The sequence below is a fragment of the Engraulis encrasicolus genome, chromosome 7, assembly GCF_034702125.1.
Source record: "Engraulis encrasicolus isolate BLACKSEA-1 chromosome 7, IST_EnEncr_1.0, whole genome shotgun sequence".
Lineage (NCBI taxonomy): Eukaryota > Metazoa > Chordata > Actinopteri > Clupeiformes > Engraulidae > Engraulis > Engraulis encrasicolus.
In genome coordinates, this window is record NC_085863.1 from 56,432,352 (window position 1) to 56,449,270 (window position 16,919).

At 42.8% G+C, this 16,919-nt stretch overlaps 2 protein-coding genes across 6 annotated transcripts in view; both read left to right on the forward strand.

Moving 5' to 3' along the window:
• abr (ABR activator of RhoGEF and GTPase) overlaps positions 1-9,931 on the forward strand; it is a 258,788-nt gene extending 248,857 nt beyond the window's left edge. For 3 of the 5 annotated variants that reach the window (XM_063204118.1, XM_063204120.1, XM_063204119.1), the window contains exons 20-23: positions 49-183; positions 2,741-2,846; positions 5,667-5,817; positions 7,602-9,930. In XM_063204118.1, the coding sequence (XP_063060188.1) occupies positions 49-183; positions 2,741-2,846; positions 5,667-5,817; positions 7,602-7,691 (482 nt within the window). In that variant the 3' untranslated portion in view covers positions 7,692-9,930. Of the gene's footprint in view, positions 1-48; positions 184-2,740; positions 2,847-5,666; positions 5,818-7,601 lie in introns of all 5 variants that reach the window. The other 2 variants (XM_063204117.1, XM_063204121.1) reach the window with 1 other exon arrangement.
• A 6,354-nt stretch (positions 9,932-16,285) lies between these two features.
• specc1 (sperm antigen with calponin homology and coiled-coil domains 1) overlaps positions 16,286-16,919 on the forward strand; it is a 117,219-nt gene continuing 116,585 nt past the window's right edge. The window contains exon 1 of the mRNA XM_063204067.1: positions 16,286-16,310. The gene's annotated coding sequence lies outside the window, so the exon portion shown is untranslated. The remainder of the gene's footprint in view (positions 16,311-16,919) is intronic.

The following is a 16,919-nucleotide window of genomic DNA, read 5'->3' on the forward strand; positions in this document are numbered from 1 at the left end:
TTTGTTGATTTTTAACACTTGGCCGTGGCCTCTCTCATCTATACACAGATACCAAAGACATCCTGGTGATGCTGAGTGACATGGACATTAACGCTATCGCGGGCACCCTGAAGCTGTACTTCCGGGAGCTCCCAGAGCCTCTGCTCACCGACCGCCTCTATCCTGCCTTCATGGAGGGCATAGGTATGGACACGCACACGCACACGCACACGCACACGCACACGCATACGCACACACACACACACACGAACACACACACTCAAACACTTGCACAACTCCTACTAGAAATGCATTCAGAGAACGCAGACCTCCGCCAAGGAAGTACAGTTCGTTTTGGACATAGGTAGGCCTATAGAGTCATGATGTGGTTTCATGCATTTAGGCCTATATGCTACATAGTATTTGTGTTCAGGTAATTGAACCGTCAAGTTGTAACCAAATTACAGTTCTCTGTCTCTTTTATCATTTCCATGTCCTCTAGTTGTGGACTGTTTAGTTCACCTTTGATTGTTTTATATTGGCCTTCTGTGATTTGCCAATGCTCATTGCTACATATTAGTCACATTGTTGATGATTGGCAGCATGCCTTTCATTAGGCTACCATCTAAAACAAAATAAAAAATTAAAAGCACAATTTTCATTGGCCAACACCCATAGTAGGCCTACATATTCTACAGCAGTGCAGCGGTCCCCAACCCAGAGCGCAGTAATAGGCCTATATATAGTCCTATATTTTTTTTTGTAATAACAAGACAACATACTGTAGGGCTAATTTGAGCCGTTCACTTAATTTTTGAATCAGAAATGTCCAAGAATCCCCTTATCCAGTGGCAGTGCATGGATGGTTGTGGAGTGTCAGTTATTGTTTTGGGCTATTTCGCAAGGCTAAACAAACTTTTGAGAGGTAAATCCACTTGTATCATTTCTAGCTGTTTCAATATCGTCACACCAACGTTGTGCTACAAACGCAATTGCTTAGCGAGAGACATGCCGACTCGACTGGTCGCAGCTAGCGGAATCATTGCCTACCCCGACACTAGGCCTACACTTGTTGGAGAAGTTCCTCCTACCTGGGAATCCGTTCATGAGCTTGCGAGTTGGGAGTTGGTCTTAGCGCTGCGGGCAGATGCGGCGATGCGGGCCTGCTCGCTATTTCGTATTGAAAATCACTGTTTACCGCATCTCCAGCGTTCATTCGTTATGAAGTCTAGGAACTAGTCTATGGAATGTTTTGTAGTGCTGATGGCTTCAGTGCGCGGGGATTATGGAAGCAGCAAATCACCGCGGACTAACGCAACTCGTGCGCGCCTTTCTGTGAGCTTCATTTCATATGAATGTTTTGTGACAGCATTGTGAACTTAAACGATCTGCGAGGCTGTAGCTAAGGCTGCTTTTTGATAGCGATTTTGACTGCGGTAAGAATTTCACTTCAATGCTCTGCCCCGGTGTGGCTGCGTGAAGGTACGCCAGCTCAGGGCTTCTCCTCACAGAGCCGTCCTCAGTGGTCCTTGCGCGCCCTGCGCGCCCTGTGGCAGGCCATGTAATAGCAGCGTGACGAACACAAACAAATTCGGGCGGCAGGCCATGTAATAGCAGCGTGACGAACACACACACAAAGCAGGGTGACGAACACACACACAAATTCGGGCGATCACATAACCTCCTGGCGGAGGTAATAAACCTCTCATCAGCACAGGGTGCAAAGGTGCCTAAGGATGCTCACACATCTGTGTGCCATTTTATTGGTGGAGGAAGTGGGTGCTTACAAGAGGTCATAGGTCAGGATGGGGATTGGGGGTCAGCATTAGGCTGAGGGATTAAGTGATCCCACTGTGTACTACCTGAAAAATCTGTTATTGCTTAAGACAGGTTTACCAATGCATGCAGTTGGAGTTTAGTGCTAGGCCTATGAACAAATTGGTGTGGATTCTTTACTCTGCTGTAATATGCCGTTGTATGCCGTTTTCCGTATATTACGTCAAGTACTTTTAAGTAGCTTTTTTCAATTTAATTAATCACCTTAACAAGTTTTCCAGATGCCTAAATGCCTCATTAGTCGGCAAATCCTTTCTCTGTGGTCTTAAAAAACACACATGCAAAATCTGAGTAGATGTCCCTCCATGTCTTAAGCATCGAAATTTGCAGAATCGCCTTTCGAGCCTTAGAGCAGTTTGACCTCACGTGCATGATCATGTTTGTATCGGCTGCAAATGGCACTGCGGTATGGAAAACACTCAAAGCATGAGGGGATAGGGTTGTTTTGCTAGCCTAGCAGGAATCTGTCAAGGCAGGTCCATTGCAAAAGAATTGCTTAATGGGTCTTTAAGTAAGAATCCAGAGGATGGAATAATAAACCTTGCATCAATGGTTTTATGTGACCTATAAACTCATTCTCTTCTCTTCTCTTCTCTTCTCTTCTCTGCTCTGCTCTTCTCTTCTCTTCTCTTCTCTTCTCTTCTCTTCTCTTCTCTTCTCTTCTCTTCTCTTCTGTTACTATATTCTGCAATTATTCCTTATTTCCTCTCCTCTCCTTTCCGCTCCGCTCCGCTCTCCTCACCTCTCCCTTCACCTCTGCTCTCCTCTCCTGTCCTCTCCGCTCCGCTCCGCTCTCCCCTCCTCTCCTCTCCTCTCCTCTCCTCTCCTCTCCTCTCCTCTTCTCTCCTCTCTGCTCCTCTCTGCTCCGCTCTCCTCACCTCTCCCTTCACCTCTGCTCTCCTCTCCTGTCCTCTGTACTCCACAGCGTTGTCTGATCCTGCTGCCAAGGAGAACTGCATGATGCACCTCCTACGCTCGCTGCCAGACCCCAACCTAATCACCTTCCTTACCCTGCTGGAGCACCTTAAAAGGTGACTGCTACACACACTCTCACGTGCACACATACACACACGCTCTTGTATGCACACTCTCTTGTACACACACAGACACACACACACACACACACACACGTACACACACACACACAGACACACACACACACACACACACACACACACACACACACACACACACACACACACACACACACACACACACACACACACACACACACACACACACACACACACACACACACACACACCATGCTCCATGCTCCAGACCTCCATGCCCCATGTCCATGCAGTTTAGCCTCTCACACACTGCTGGAACCACAGAGGAGGGTGGAAGGAGATGCAGTTGCAATCATCTGCCCACAGCCCCGCAGGTTAGGATAACACGGCCAGCACGAGCCTCACGTGTTGGGGCCTGTAGACTAACACTGGCCGCAGGAGGGATACTGTCTGCTCTCTGAGCACAGCCAGCCACATGGCGATATGTTTACTGTACTGGCTGAACCTCTTTGAAGAGGTGTTTTGGAATTGGCCTTGAAGTTGCCACATTCGCTTAACTTGCAATACTTGAAAACAAACAAGCAAACCATCTTTGAAGGGGTTCATATAATAAGTATAACTATTTTGTGTCTGGGATATGGAAGTACTTTCATCTTTGTAGTTCTGTGTTTTTTCTGCAAAAGACAGCATTGAGTAGATGCATAGATGTTACTCTTAGTGTACACTTATGGAGACTAAAATGTACTTTTCCTCGTCCTTCATTTTGCAACAACTGTGCAGGACACACATCCCACATGAGCATAGTGGGAAGATTAGATTATTTTATGCATTCTCAAAACGTGTGTCCTGTTTCTGCTAATGGTATACACCACGTTCCACATTATTACGCAAATGACATTTTTTGCCGTTTTCCCAAATAATCAATAGAAATGACAGTCGTCATATTTTTCAAGTCATCAGCCATTAGAGTACAATTTTAAACGTTTTTGAATGAACCTTCCAATGACATCGGTATTTTTTAAAATAATAAAAAACTTGAAATGCCCAAAATGCTCTGTTCCAATTAATTACGCAAAACAGTTTTGTAGTGTTGTAATCCAAATTTCTTTCTTTTTTTCCCATTTACATCAAAACAGTTGGCATTTGGTACCTTCAATACATTTCAATGTTCAAAACTTTGCTATAAGCTGTAACTGGAATGCTGCATTTAATATTGAAGTGATGGAATTGCATGGTAGTTATGGAAGCCCAGATATCCTTGCTGCTTTGATCTCAGCTGTTTTTGTTTGTTTGGTCGGGTGACCCACACTTCACTCTTCAATATACCCGTAGATTTCCATGCCACGTTTAGGTGCTTTGGAGATGATGACATTCTAACTCACCAGACATAACATCCCATTCATTTTCAATGGGGTTTTATGTCTGGTGAGTTAAAATGTCGATACCACCAAAGCACCTAAACGTGGCATGGAAATCTATGGGTATATTGAAGAGTGAAGTGTGGGTCACCAGACCAAACAAACAAAAACAGTTGAGAGCAAAGCATCAAGGATATCTGGGCTTCCATAACTCCCATGCAATGCCCTGCCATTGACTTCAATGTTAAAGGCAGCATTCCAGTTACTAAGACAAAGAGGTTATCATCAAGTATTGAACATTGAAATGTAATTTAGAAGGTACAAAAATCCAACTGTGTTGATGTAAATGGGAAACAAAGAAAGAAATTTGGATTACAACACTACAAAACTACTTTGCGTAATAATGTGGAACAGAGCATTTTAAGTTTTTTATTACTTAAAAAATACCGTTATCATTGGAAGATTCATTCAAAAACGTTTTAATTGTACTCTAATGGCGGATGACTTGAAAATTATGACGACTGTCATTTGCATTGATTATTTGGGGAAACAGCGAAAAATGTCATTTGCATAATAATGTGGAACGTGGTATAAATGTCCACAAGAACAACCAGAAATAATCTAAAATAGACAGACGAAACGAAAGTGACTGAGGAAGTGTTTCCCCAGCCCAGACTGTTAGTTTTCTGTGGTGTGAGTGCGGGATAGTAATCATAGTGTAAACTTCTACTGGAATAGCTGGCCACCACAGTATGATGCGATAGCTGCTTCCTGTCTGCTGCCATCCTCCTACGCACGGGAGGGATGTTAGCCCTCATAGCAGTCACACATCATGAACAAATTCAACTAGAGTGCGGCTGTGCTGGCAAATGAAGATGTCTAGTGACACCTACTGGGCAGAGTGGGGAATGGCAGAGTGAACATGCAACACAGTGGGAATTGCACTGGATTGCAGATGCTGTCGTACTATGATGTACTGTAGATTTAGATGTATAATTGATGTAGATTTAGATGTACAATTTTAAGGGTTTTTTTTTTAAATATGGTGATTTTTAAAATATATAATCTTTTTTATAATAATAATAATAATAATAATAATAATAATACATCAATTTTGTATAGCGCTTTTCTAAATACCCAAAGACGCTTTACAGAACATATAACATAAAACAAAAACATGAACAGACATTCAAAGACATACAGAGACTAAAACACAACACAACGGCAATGGAAACTTGGAGTATGGAGTAAGTATGGAGCGTTCACGTTAGTGGAGATATGGAAGCCCACGGCGGGGGCGGCGATGAAAAGGCCATGGCGGGATACGAAAATACGATTTTTCTGCGAAACTTTTATAGAGAAAACGTAGTTGGTCTACAGAGGAAATCGATAGGAGCCCTGTTGTTGCAGACTGTATTCCTGGATAAAGTTTCTTTGTACATGAGTCTGACCTGAGGTTTCTTTGGCTGTTTTTTTACAGAGTGGCAGAGAAGGAGCCAATCAACAAGATGTCTCTGCACAACCTGGCCACAGTCTTTGGCCCCACCCTCCTGCGGCCATCTGAGAACGAGACCAGCAAGGCACACGTCACCCTCGCCTCTGACATCTGGTCACATGACGTCATGGCACAGGTGAGGACACCAGAAAGACAGAGTTTCTGTCTGTCTGTCTGTCTGTCTGTCTGTCTGTCTGTCTGTCTGTGTCTGTTGTGGTGTGTAAACGGAGAATGGGAAAGAGTATTTCCTACTCATCATGGAGTAAAATGGAAAAGAAAATTCCCAGATACCCAGCAGCCAAACTGCAAGATGGCGGTGTGTGTGTGTGTGTGTGTGTGTCCGTGTGTGTGTCCGTGTGTGTGTCCGTGTGTGTGTCCGTGTGTGTGTTTGTGTGTTTATGTTTAGCGGTCATTGAGTCCCACAGGCAGAGGGGGGCAGACGGTGACCCGGCTCCAAATACTCCCACAGCTGCATTTAGACTTTTGGGAAACTCTCTCCCCTCCTCTCCTGTGAAACACAAACTTTCCCTAACCCCATCCTCCCCCAGGCTCTCCTGCTGCTCTCAGTCTGACACACACAAACAAACAAATACATGGATGTATATGTACACGTATATGTGTGTATTTGTTTTTTGTGTGTGTCAGACTGAGAGCAGCAGAACACACTAACGCATACATACAGGCGTTCACACATACTCGTAATACTGGCTGGAAAAGGTTGATCTTTCTCTGTTTATGCGCACTGTCACTTTCAACTATTAAATAAATCTTGGAGGGCTTTTGGCCAAGTGCAAAGCCATGTACATATACAGGTACATACATGTCCTGTAACTTTTAAAGTTCTTGCCAACTTGTTGATTCACTTTCAAGTCAAGTCGGTTTTATTGCCAATTTCTTTACATCCGCTGGTCATACAAAGAATTGAAATTGCGTTTCTTACTTTCCCATGCAGACATAGACATACAGGTATACTCTACACTTTGAGTAAGCCAATATCAAGCCTTTGTAGAATGTATGTTGCATTGGGAATAGATGCTGTATTGGAGAATCATATAATATTGGGGAATTCTTTCTAAAATGAATTTTCAGATAAATTAGGTGAATCTGGCAGGACATTTTTATTCATACTGGAAGCATCAACAGCTTCCCTGTGGGTTACTGTGTGTGTCTATCACCCAACTGATTGTCAAATGTGCTGCGTGTCAGATGTACCGAGAGAGGAAGTTGTTAATCTCAACTGTTAAGATCTTGCCATGGCTTGCCGTTTAAAGTTTGTTTGATGTTGAAAATGAGGCCGGAATCCATTTGTCCTCTTTGATGTAGCTGAGGTAAAACAGCACAAAACTTTTCTGGAACGGAATCCTCAAAAGCCATTTACACTGTTTGGACATCCACAAACACCAGACAGATGGCAGCAGTGTATGACATTCAGTATGAATACTGACTTAAAGTAATGTAGCATTGCTTGCAACTCATATCCACATTATAACTCTGTGTATAACTCTGTATGCAGCTCGGTGTATTGTATGTATCTCTGAGGACAAGCGAAAACGTATACCATTAGTTGGTGTGAGTTTCGCGTGTGTGTTTGTTTGAGTTTGTGTGTGTATATGATGTCACCTGACTGACTGTACCGTTTGATTTTACCTGCACCCCATCTGTCTGTTTATGTGTCCACCCGCAGTTTTCTGGGTTACCCAAGAGTGGCGCCAAACACACATCATGTGCGTCTAGCATTGGCAGGTATCCTGCCATGGAATAAAGAGAGTCAAATAAAAAGGGATTTTAAGTGCACCAAACCTTCAGTCAGCCTTTGTCCTGCACCATATCCTGGGGTGTGTGCAGTTTTCATCCTCAACAGGGTTACCAGGTTGACATCTCGGATTGATTGCACTTGTTTGTTTCCCTTGTGTTTCCCAGGTCCAAGTGCTGCTGTACTACCTTCAGCATCAGCCCATCTCCTTCAGCGAGCTCAAGAGGAACACCCTCTACTTCTCCACTGACGTCTGAAGTGGCCCGCAAGAGACAGAGACTCTACCAGGCAGAGGGCCCCTCAACCACCCCCTCCTCCATCTCTCCCTCTTTCTCCCTCCCTCTCTCTCTCTCTCGATCCCTCCATCCCTAATCACCCACCCAGACACCAAACTCCACTGTCCGCCTCTCTCTCCATCATGGGCCTTAGAAGCAGAAGAGGCTGAACGGCACCAAACAAGAGGGAGGACAAAAGAGGAGGAAGAAGGGGGAGGCCCCTGCGCTCTTACGCATCCATTCCATTTTTTTTACACTTCTTTTTGATTGTTAGGGGCCCGTGCGGGGCTAGGGGGCCCAATCTGTCTCATCATTGAGGCTGAAACTGGGGAAGAAAAACTGGAGAGGAGCCTCCAACAGCGCCCCCCTCCATCATCTTCCCAGGCTTGTTCTCAGAGTACTGTGATGTTTGAGTGCAGCACACGTACTGTACTAGAACTGTACTGTACTGTACACTTACCCACCCGTCACCCTTCACCATTATCTTCACGTTTAACGTTTTCTCCACGCCACCTGAAAAAAAAGGCTGCTGGTGAAATCATGATTCAGACCAGCCAAGCTCTTGGCTGGGAGAGGAAATAACACCTGCCAAACACACTCACCTCTCTCTCACACACACATCCACCCATCACTTTGCCCTTTTCTTAATCCACAATCTGCACACAAAACACATACAGTACTTTGTCCTCTTCACTCACGTCTCGATATGTGTGCGCACTGGTGCGCATCTGTGTGTGTATTTTTCTGTGTGTGCATGCTTGCGTGTGTGCGCACACCTGTGCCACTGTACCAATAGGCCTCTGGTACTGTATACGTGTATATGTACTATATACGCGCATGCAATGTGTGTGTGAGTGTCTGAGACACATAAGAAGCCATCAGTGCAACAAGCTGTGGGTTCTCCACAGCTGCTCCATGTGTGCCACGCCTAACACCAGCGTGTGAGAGGTCAGCTCTCACCCTAATGTGGGACTCTCTTCCTGCTGCACTCTCCTCTCCTCTCCTCTCCTCTCCTCTCCTCTCCTCTCCTCTCATTTCCTCTCCGTCCACAGGCCCAAAGTGAGCCTGTTTCTCTTATACACTCCATCTTTCCAGGCATTCCACACTCACTCACTCACACATATACACATGGACAGACCTACACATGAACACGGACACACACAAACACACATGCATACACACGTGAGCAGACAGACATTACATACAATACTTTATAAATATTATGTTTAGTAGATTATCAGTTTGCTTTACTTCTCTTTGGCTTTTCGCATGTGATTTAGAGGGCAGAGGGTGCGTGACTCCTAAAGTGTGTGTGGTGATCATGCGTGTGTGCGTGGGTGTGATGCAAGAACACAACAATTTTATGTGTCATGACTGTCATCTTTTTGTTTCGTTTTTTTGTTTTTGTTTTTTTGTTTCGAGGCCTAAGTCAAAACTTGAGCTTCTTGAAGGCAGTGACAGTTTAGCGTCCCCCTAGTCTCTCTTACTTCCCATGCCTGTTCAAAAGGGGAGGTACAAGTCCAGGCCAGACTTGTCCTATTTATTATTATGAATATACTATGTGTGCCTGTACAGTCCCGTACAAACTAGAGACCTTCTCCAGGATGTCCATCGTTTTGACGTTTTTTGAGCTAGTAATGATTGATTCATTTCTTCTTCTTCTTTTTTTTATTCCATTTGACGATTTATTGGTGAATCATTATTTTTTATTGAAGAATTCATGGTATGCAATATTGTGAAAAGACAAAAGAGTTAAAAAGTCATTGTTGATGTAAAAACTTTTTTTTTGTTCCTTCATTGAAACGGTTGCAAGCCTGGTCCAGGCGGTCCGGCTGGACTCAAGTGTACGCTGTGAGATGGTCTGTGTAATTGCCCTCGTTGCATGTTCAGCTTGTCAGTCAGATTTTTGGCAGGTAACATACAGGTTCTTTTCCACAGCCGTTTGTTTCTCCTTTTTTAATAAGAAAAAAACCCCATCTGCGACCTTGTTATCGAAGGCAATGCAAAGCCAATCTTTCAGCTTCAAGCCTGTGACATATCTTACAATTAAGCACTGTTAGATGAGTATGATTTGATATTTTTAATATAAGATTGAAAATAAATAAAAAAGCTGTTGTATTTTTTTCTTCCGTTGGGAAGGAATTGAGTATACTGTATTAACAATAATGGTAAGTGTTGATGTGAACTTTTTTTGTAAAACAAATAAAAGTCAAAGAAAAACAAATGATTTCTGGTATTATGTGATGAACATCACACACCAATAACATCAACATACATTTTCATATCAAAGTTAGTTGAAAAGCAAAAAGCAGACCTGAACCAAAGAGGATTCAAAACCCGCCCACCCAATGCAAAAGAGTGTGCTCAAGTTGGATCTCCTAAGGGGGCTCTATTTCTATTTTTGAGGAGTTTGCACAAGAAGTGCGCTACCGCCATCTACAGCGCTAAGGGGACATTTATTCTCAACCTCAGGACTCCGAAGGTCTCCTAAAGGGGCGTCGCCGTTCACCCGACATAAAGTTGATACCGGAAAATAACTAGAATGACGTATCTCTGTCTATAAGATCTCTGCCTGAACTATTTCCCAATTTCAAGAGTTGTAGCCTTGTTAGTGCATGAAACTCCCAGTGATTGGATACTCTTTGAACCAAGCAAAGTATCCAATCACTAGGCGTTTCACGCTGTACCAAGGCTAGAACACTTGACTTTGGGAAATTGCATTGAGCACACTCCTTTGCATTGGGTGGGCGGAGTTTGGGTAATCTTACTCTAATAGGAGATGTTTGGTGGCATTCTCCAAATCCCTAATTGTCACAGATCTACACAGAAAATGTACTGCTTTGAAATCACTTGCGACGTTAACAGAAAAAAATGCTGTTTACTGTATACTTGAAGTAGACAGACGTCCTATATGGAATCGACATGCTAGTACGTAATGATGTTTTACACAAAACTCTTGATGCCCTGGATAGCTTATGATAAACAGATTTATTGTAGTCACTGCTCGAATTTCTCTCATATAAACATGATCAAATATTTTTTTGGTGATCTTTAGCCACATGAGTGTAAACAACACCTAAGTATTTTTAGCCTCTAACTGGGAAATGTTATGTAAGTATATGGCATGTCACAGCTCTGTAGAGCTATTTCAGTAAGTTCAATTGGATTGTTTGTGGAATATCAACTACAGTAGGTGAATACCAGTGGTACAGTGCTGCAGAATGAAGGTAGCTGTTTTGGTGTCCCTCAATCCACTCCAAACAACCTATCCATAAGTGCAAGACAGGGTCCAACCATTGACGTGGGCCCAACACCAGGGTGGTGGAAACAAAGGGGGCAGTTGTCCTGGGCCAATGACAGAGGGAGGACAGGGGTGCATTTCTCAAAAGAGACGTTATTAGCCTGTGAGAAACTTCGGTAGATGCCAATGGGAAAATGCATTGAAAACAACAAAGTAGCTAATGTAGTAAGCAACTTTGGTTTCGAGAAATGCACCCCAGAATTGGGGCCTGTGAATATGGTTTAAAACGTGCATGTACCTGCTTGCTTGTACACATTTTCGAATGCTGTTTGAAATTTATTTTAGAAGTGTTTTCTTTTGACATTATGTATTAGTATTCTTTGATTATTTGATTGTTTTAGTTTTTACTTGCTTGCTTATTATATGTTACCTCAGTGTACACAGTGGCTATGTCTCAAATGACACACTTTTGTCAGTGCACTGACAGTCAGTGCACAGTGCACACAGTGCACTGAGGTCTTCAGTGCATAGTGTTGTGGAAAAATTTGAGCACTATGCACTGTGCCCTCGCTGGAAGTGACGGCTGAGCATGGCATTAGCTCGCCAAAATTTGAGTTGGCTACTGTTTACAATGCACAGCGTCTGGTGCTTTTATTTCCATGTCCTTCACCCCAAAGGACAACAATCACACATACAATACTTTGGTTGGCATGAAAAGATTGGTGCCCCATCAACATTACTTACAGAATTAGGAAACTGTTGACCAAACTCTTCTACTGAACTGAATGCCACATTTCCTCTGTGTCATTGTCAACATGGCCGCCGTTTAGTGCATGCAGTGTCCATCATTCAAGCACTGCATTTTTCCGCCATTGTTAGGGGATCATCCTGGCACTTTCAGTGCACTGGCTCAACTGAAATTTTCAGCGGGAGCGCCCTAGGCACTGAAAAACAGTGCCCGAAGTGCACAAGTGCGGAGATTGCTTGCAGATGGGGTAGCTGATTGCTTAATTAATTGTGGCCACACCCACACAGTGGTTGTTAACCTTTTTTCTGAACACACCCCCTTAGCTGTTCCCAAGACAAGCCGCGCACCCCCATCCCAAATGTCTACACGTGTATACGCACCAAATTAATTTAAGAGATTAATTACAATGAGTCTTACTTTAGACATTAATGAATACTTAAATGAATTTACATGGGGACGAAAACATGTTTAAATTATTTGGCCTAATTATTATGTTTGGAAGCAGAATTTTGGTCACAACCTCAACACATACAAAATTCCATGCCCCCCTGAAATCTCTGGCACCCCAGGTTAAGAACCACTGGCCTAGATAACGGGTATTTCTCAAAACCTAGTCCGCACACTTCCAAGTGTGCTCAGCCTAATTAGTCACGCCCAGTGATTGGATACACTTTGGTGAACTCTATGGAGTATCCAATAACTGGGTGTGACTAATTAGGCTGAGCACACTTGGAAGTGTGCGCACTAGGTTTTGAGAAATACCCTACTCTGCCTTGAAAAACAGAAAGGAGACAGGATGCAAGCAGGCAAGCAGGATTGCTGTTTTAAAGGAACAGTCCACCCTTTTCACATATTTGCAGTATTTCCCAGCATTACTCATGAATGTGCATATAATTTTCGTCTATATGTTTCCATTGCCTAGTTTAACAGTATAGCCAAATTAAGCGTAGCAATGCAAGTCTATGGGGGCAAACAAAACATCATCAAATGTACTTATTAAGTACTTTAAAATTAATCTAAAATTCACCAGAATGCAAAACAGCTATTTAATCCTGTCCTGTGATCATTTGTGGCTTGATGCTAATGCCTCCATTCACTTCCAGTGATTATGCTAAGCTATGCTAATAATTCTGATCCAACAAATCTAAGTACTGAAAAAACTGAGAAAAAATGATATACACATTCAGAAATAATGCTTGGAAATACTGCAAATATGTGAAAATTTAAAAAAGGGTGGACTGTTCCTTTAAGTTGTGACGATTCTTTAAGTTTATAGAGATATGCCAACATAATAGGTTTCTATGGGCACCTAACGTGACCAGGTTCCGGTCTGCCTAAAGGGGCGTGTCATAATGCTCCTAGCATTGAATAGAACAGTCCTTAGGTCTGCCTAGGATTTCCCCCCCAATAATAGAACCCGGAAACAATGGGCCAATGGAATCTCTCTCTCTCTACTCTCTCTGGACGGAACTAGCTACTAGCTACAACTAGCTAAGCCTAACCCACAGACAAGTGAAAAATGAATGGGTGTCAATGGAGTTTTCTACAATCAATTTTTTTTTCTCATTGTATATTTGTTTTGCCCTGAAAAATTTATATTCAATTTGAAACTAGAAAAATAAGTAGAGATGTACAGGATCCAAGATCCGGTTCCGGATCCGGCAGGGTAATAGAGTTTTTCACAGGATCCGGATCCGGTTCCAAGATCCAGGATCCGGTAGCCGAGGCTTTTCAGTCAAAATAGTTTGAGCCAACGTGATAAAAAGGGCCCACGTGTGCGAGTAGGCTATGTGTTTCAACCCTTTCGTAGGATCCGGTCTCCAGATCCGGATCCGGCAGGATCTTAAGCAGTGGATCCGGTATCCGGCAGGATCCTAAAAATCAGGATCCGGTGCATCTCGAAAAATAAGACCTCATTTGAGTATCCATTATAGGCCCACTGGGAAGCTCAATTTATGAGGCCAAACCCATAAACACTATAGTGCTATAGCGGAATGCTAGCGAGTACAGGTCGAAATCTTCTGCCCTGCTGGAAAAACTAAACACCTTTTTACATCTTTATTTGACAGGACAGTGTAAGAGGTGGACAGGAAGCGAATTGGGAGAGAGACGGGGAGGGACTTTGGCCGGGAATTGCACCAGGGTCAGCCGCAAGGCAGGCAAGTGCCCTGCCGGGTGGACACGGCAGGGCCAAGGTAAAATAAAATGTTAACATCCAAATGTCAGTTTTTACCTTACCATCTTTTAAAAATGCACAACCAAGAAGCAATGGGTTTTTTACCCATTGCATTGTATATGGGGTAGGAAGCCCTTTCAGATGATTTTGTCCTGCTGGGCCCAGCCATGATGAGCCATAAGAGAGGGACGGACCCCAGGATACAGGCAACACTGTCACAAGGGACCCCATTGATGGGAAGCATAACTTGTGGGACATCCTGGATCGAAGAAGTATGATGGGATGGGAGTTGCGCGAGGGAGACCCATCCGTCCTGAGCTAAGGGCAACCTTCTGAATGAAGTGGGATGAAGTGACCATGATCACCACCAGAGTATGCTCTAAGCCTGTCATGCCAACATGAGTTTGTTAGTCTGCTTGCCAGCTGAGTGCCTAAGCCTAGTAAGACATTTTGGAACTGAAACAATCGTTACTTTATGGTGACCATTATTTTAACCCTCTACTGCATAGCGCGGCTTTCAGGCAACATTTTAACACCCAGACTGGCTCTTTAAAAAAAAAAAAACTTAAGAAAAAAAACTGTGACACATGTCTGTCCAATCAAATGATTTGGAATAGGTGTGGGCTTTTGTGGGAGGGTGGGAGAGTCCTTTCTGGAAGTCACGCCGCATGCAACACATGCCACCAATTGGTAAAAATTAGGCCTATATTTAACCTACTTTTAACATGTTTAAATTTACTAAACCAAAACTAGGCCTATGCTATTGCCTCCGACTGCTAAAGGTATATCCCGAAACGTGACGCTTCCAGTCCCCCATCATTCCTACCACTCCCGTCCACCTATTTATAAGCTTATATATTAAATACAAAATATGAAAGAAATATATTTAATATCTATACATAGATCAGTGACGTGCATAGGCTTAAATGGTAACTTCAGCCAATTTCATCATGCAGTTGTAATGCTCACACTACCATGGACTTGTCAGTACCTGAGATTTTATTTTCATTTTCTTCAGCCTTTTCCGAGATCCTTGTCATTGTAATGGGGGCAGGTGTTTGTTTACATTTTAAAAAAACTTCATTTATCTTGATTTAATCCCAAAAACATCCAAAAGGTTATGCAACACCAGCAGACAACTAGCAAACAGCGATACCTTTTGGGAAAATATTTGGAGTAGGCCTATGTTAAGATTTTTGAAAGGTAAACGAAAGCTGCCCCCATTAGAATAGCTCATAGGGAGGTCATAGCTAGAGTAGATTCCTGAACTGATTAGATTTTGGAGGCCACCACTTTCAAGATGGCGGAATTTTCATTTGGCCCATGACTTCTGACTGGGTGGATTGATTTGCCCAGTAACTTTATTTTAATGGTTCACTATTACAGTGGATCTACCACATTAGGTACAGTGTAATAACCAGTGTAACAATATGTAATACCATGTAATACTCAAATACATGATGTAAGTAGCCTACAAAATTGGTGTTGCACTACATGGTATTAAATATTGTTACACTGGTTATAACACATAGTGTGGTAGATCCACTGTAATGGTGAACCATTAAAATAGTGTTACCATTTGTCCCATTTTTATTTTTTTTGCTTCATTTTCACAATATTCGTTTGGTTTTAAGCCTATGCACGCCACTGATCTATGTATAGATATTAAATACATTTCTTTTATATTTTTTGTATTTAATATATAAGTTTATAAATAGGTGGACGGGAGTTGTAATGATGGGGGACCGGAAGTGTCACGTTTCGGGGACATACCTTAAGCAGTCGAAGGCGACGGCATAGGCCTAGCTTCATGTGTTGCCTGTGTAAAGTTTGTATGAGAGTACTGTATGTGTGGGTAAAGAAAAGGTGCTACCTGATGCTTCTCTTTTGGAAAGTGCATATGAGATGGAGTTCTAGTAGACAAAGGTGTGTGTTTTTAAACATCTGCCTTGTTTTCAAATCAGCAATTACTTTATTGGTTATTTGTCATTTGTTCAGTTAATTGATCAATAACAATCAAAACATGGATAATATTGTGTATTAGGCTATCCTTGTTCCAGTAGCCTACTTACAAGCCTAAACACTTCAAAAAAAGAACCTTGCCGTGCTTGGACCTTTAATTCGCAAACCAATAGGCCTATGTGTGTGTGTGTGTGTGTGTGTGTTGGGGGGGGGGGGGGAGTTTTTTTTGTTGATTTATGATCAGGAACCCAAAAGCACCCCAAAACTAAGGTGAAAAATGTTCCTCCCAAATTGGAAAATTCATGCAGTAGTAGAGGATTAAGTTGATGTAGTACTAGTCAAATGTAAAATCTAGTCAACTGAACAAGTCAGCACGTTCACTGCGCCAAGTGCTCGTGCCCCACCTGGTGGACAAAAAGCCCGCGCTTCAACATTTTTCCAAAGCAGCGCAGCATCAACACCAACAACCGACAGGTGAGGAGATGTTTTCTTCATTTAGCATTTCTGTTTCGGATCATGCACCTTACATCGTACGATTGAACTCTAATACGATCTAATAGTACTCAGACAAATAGCTATTTCGCCTCATAGCCACGGTATGAATTGTACAGCAGTAGCGTTAGTTTCATTGCAGTTTTACGGACGTCAACATAATGAGCTAATCTATGTGAACTGAAGACGTTGCTATGAAATTAGCTTAGTAATCGCGTATAGTGTAGTATTATTGTGGTGGCTGTCGTCTGGATTCTACACAAATGCATTTTGGTTACGCTGTGATAAATTATAGAAACAGTATCCTACGTGGTCTATTACACACAGGGGCAGTGTACAGTACTGCAGCAAATGACGCGCGGAAGCCGGCTGATCAGTCAAACGGGAACAACTGTCTTTAGCGAAATACCATGTTGGCTCTGTGATAATACCGTGCGTTGTGTTATCATTTCATTCTCCAGTAGTCATCTAGTGCAGTAGTCTTCTTATCACGCACCGCAATGGTTGTTTATGGGCATAATTTTCTCGCGCATACTTGAGGAAGCACTAACACACTTTCTTTCAACTGTATGGCTGACTTTTTGCCAAACT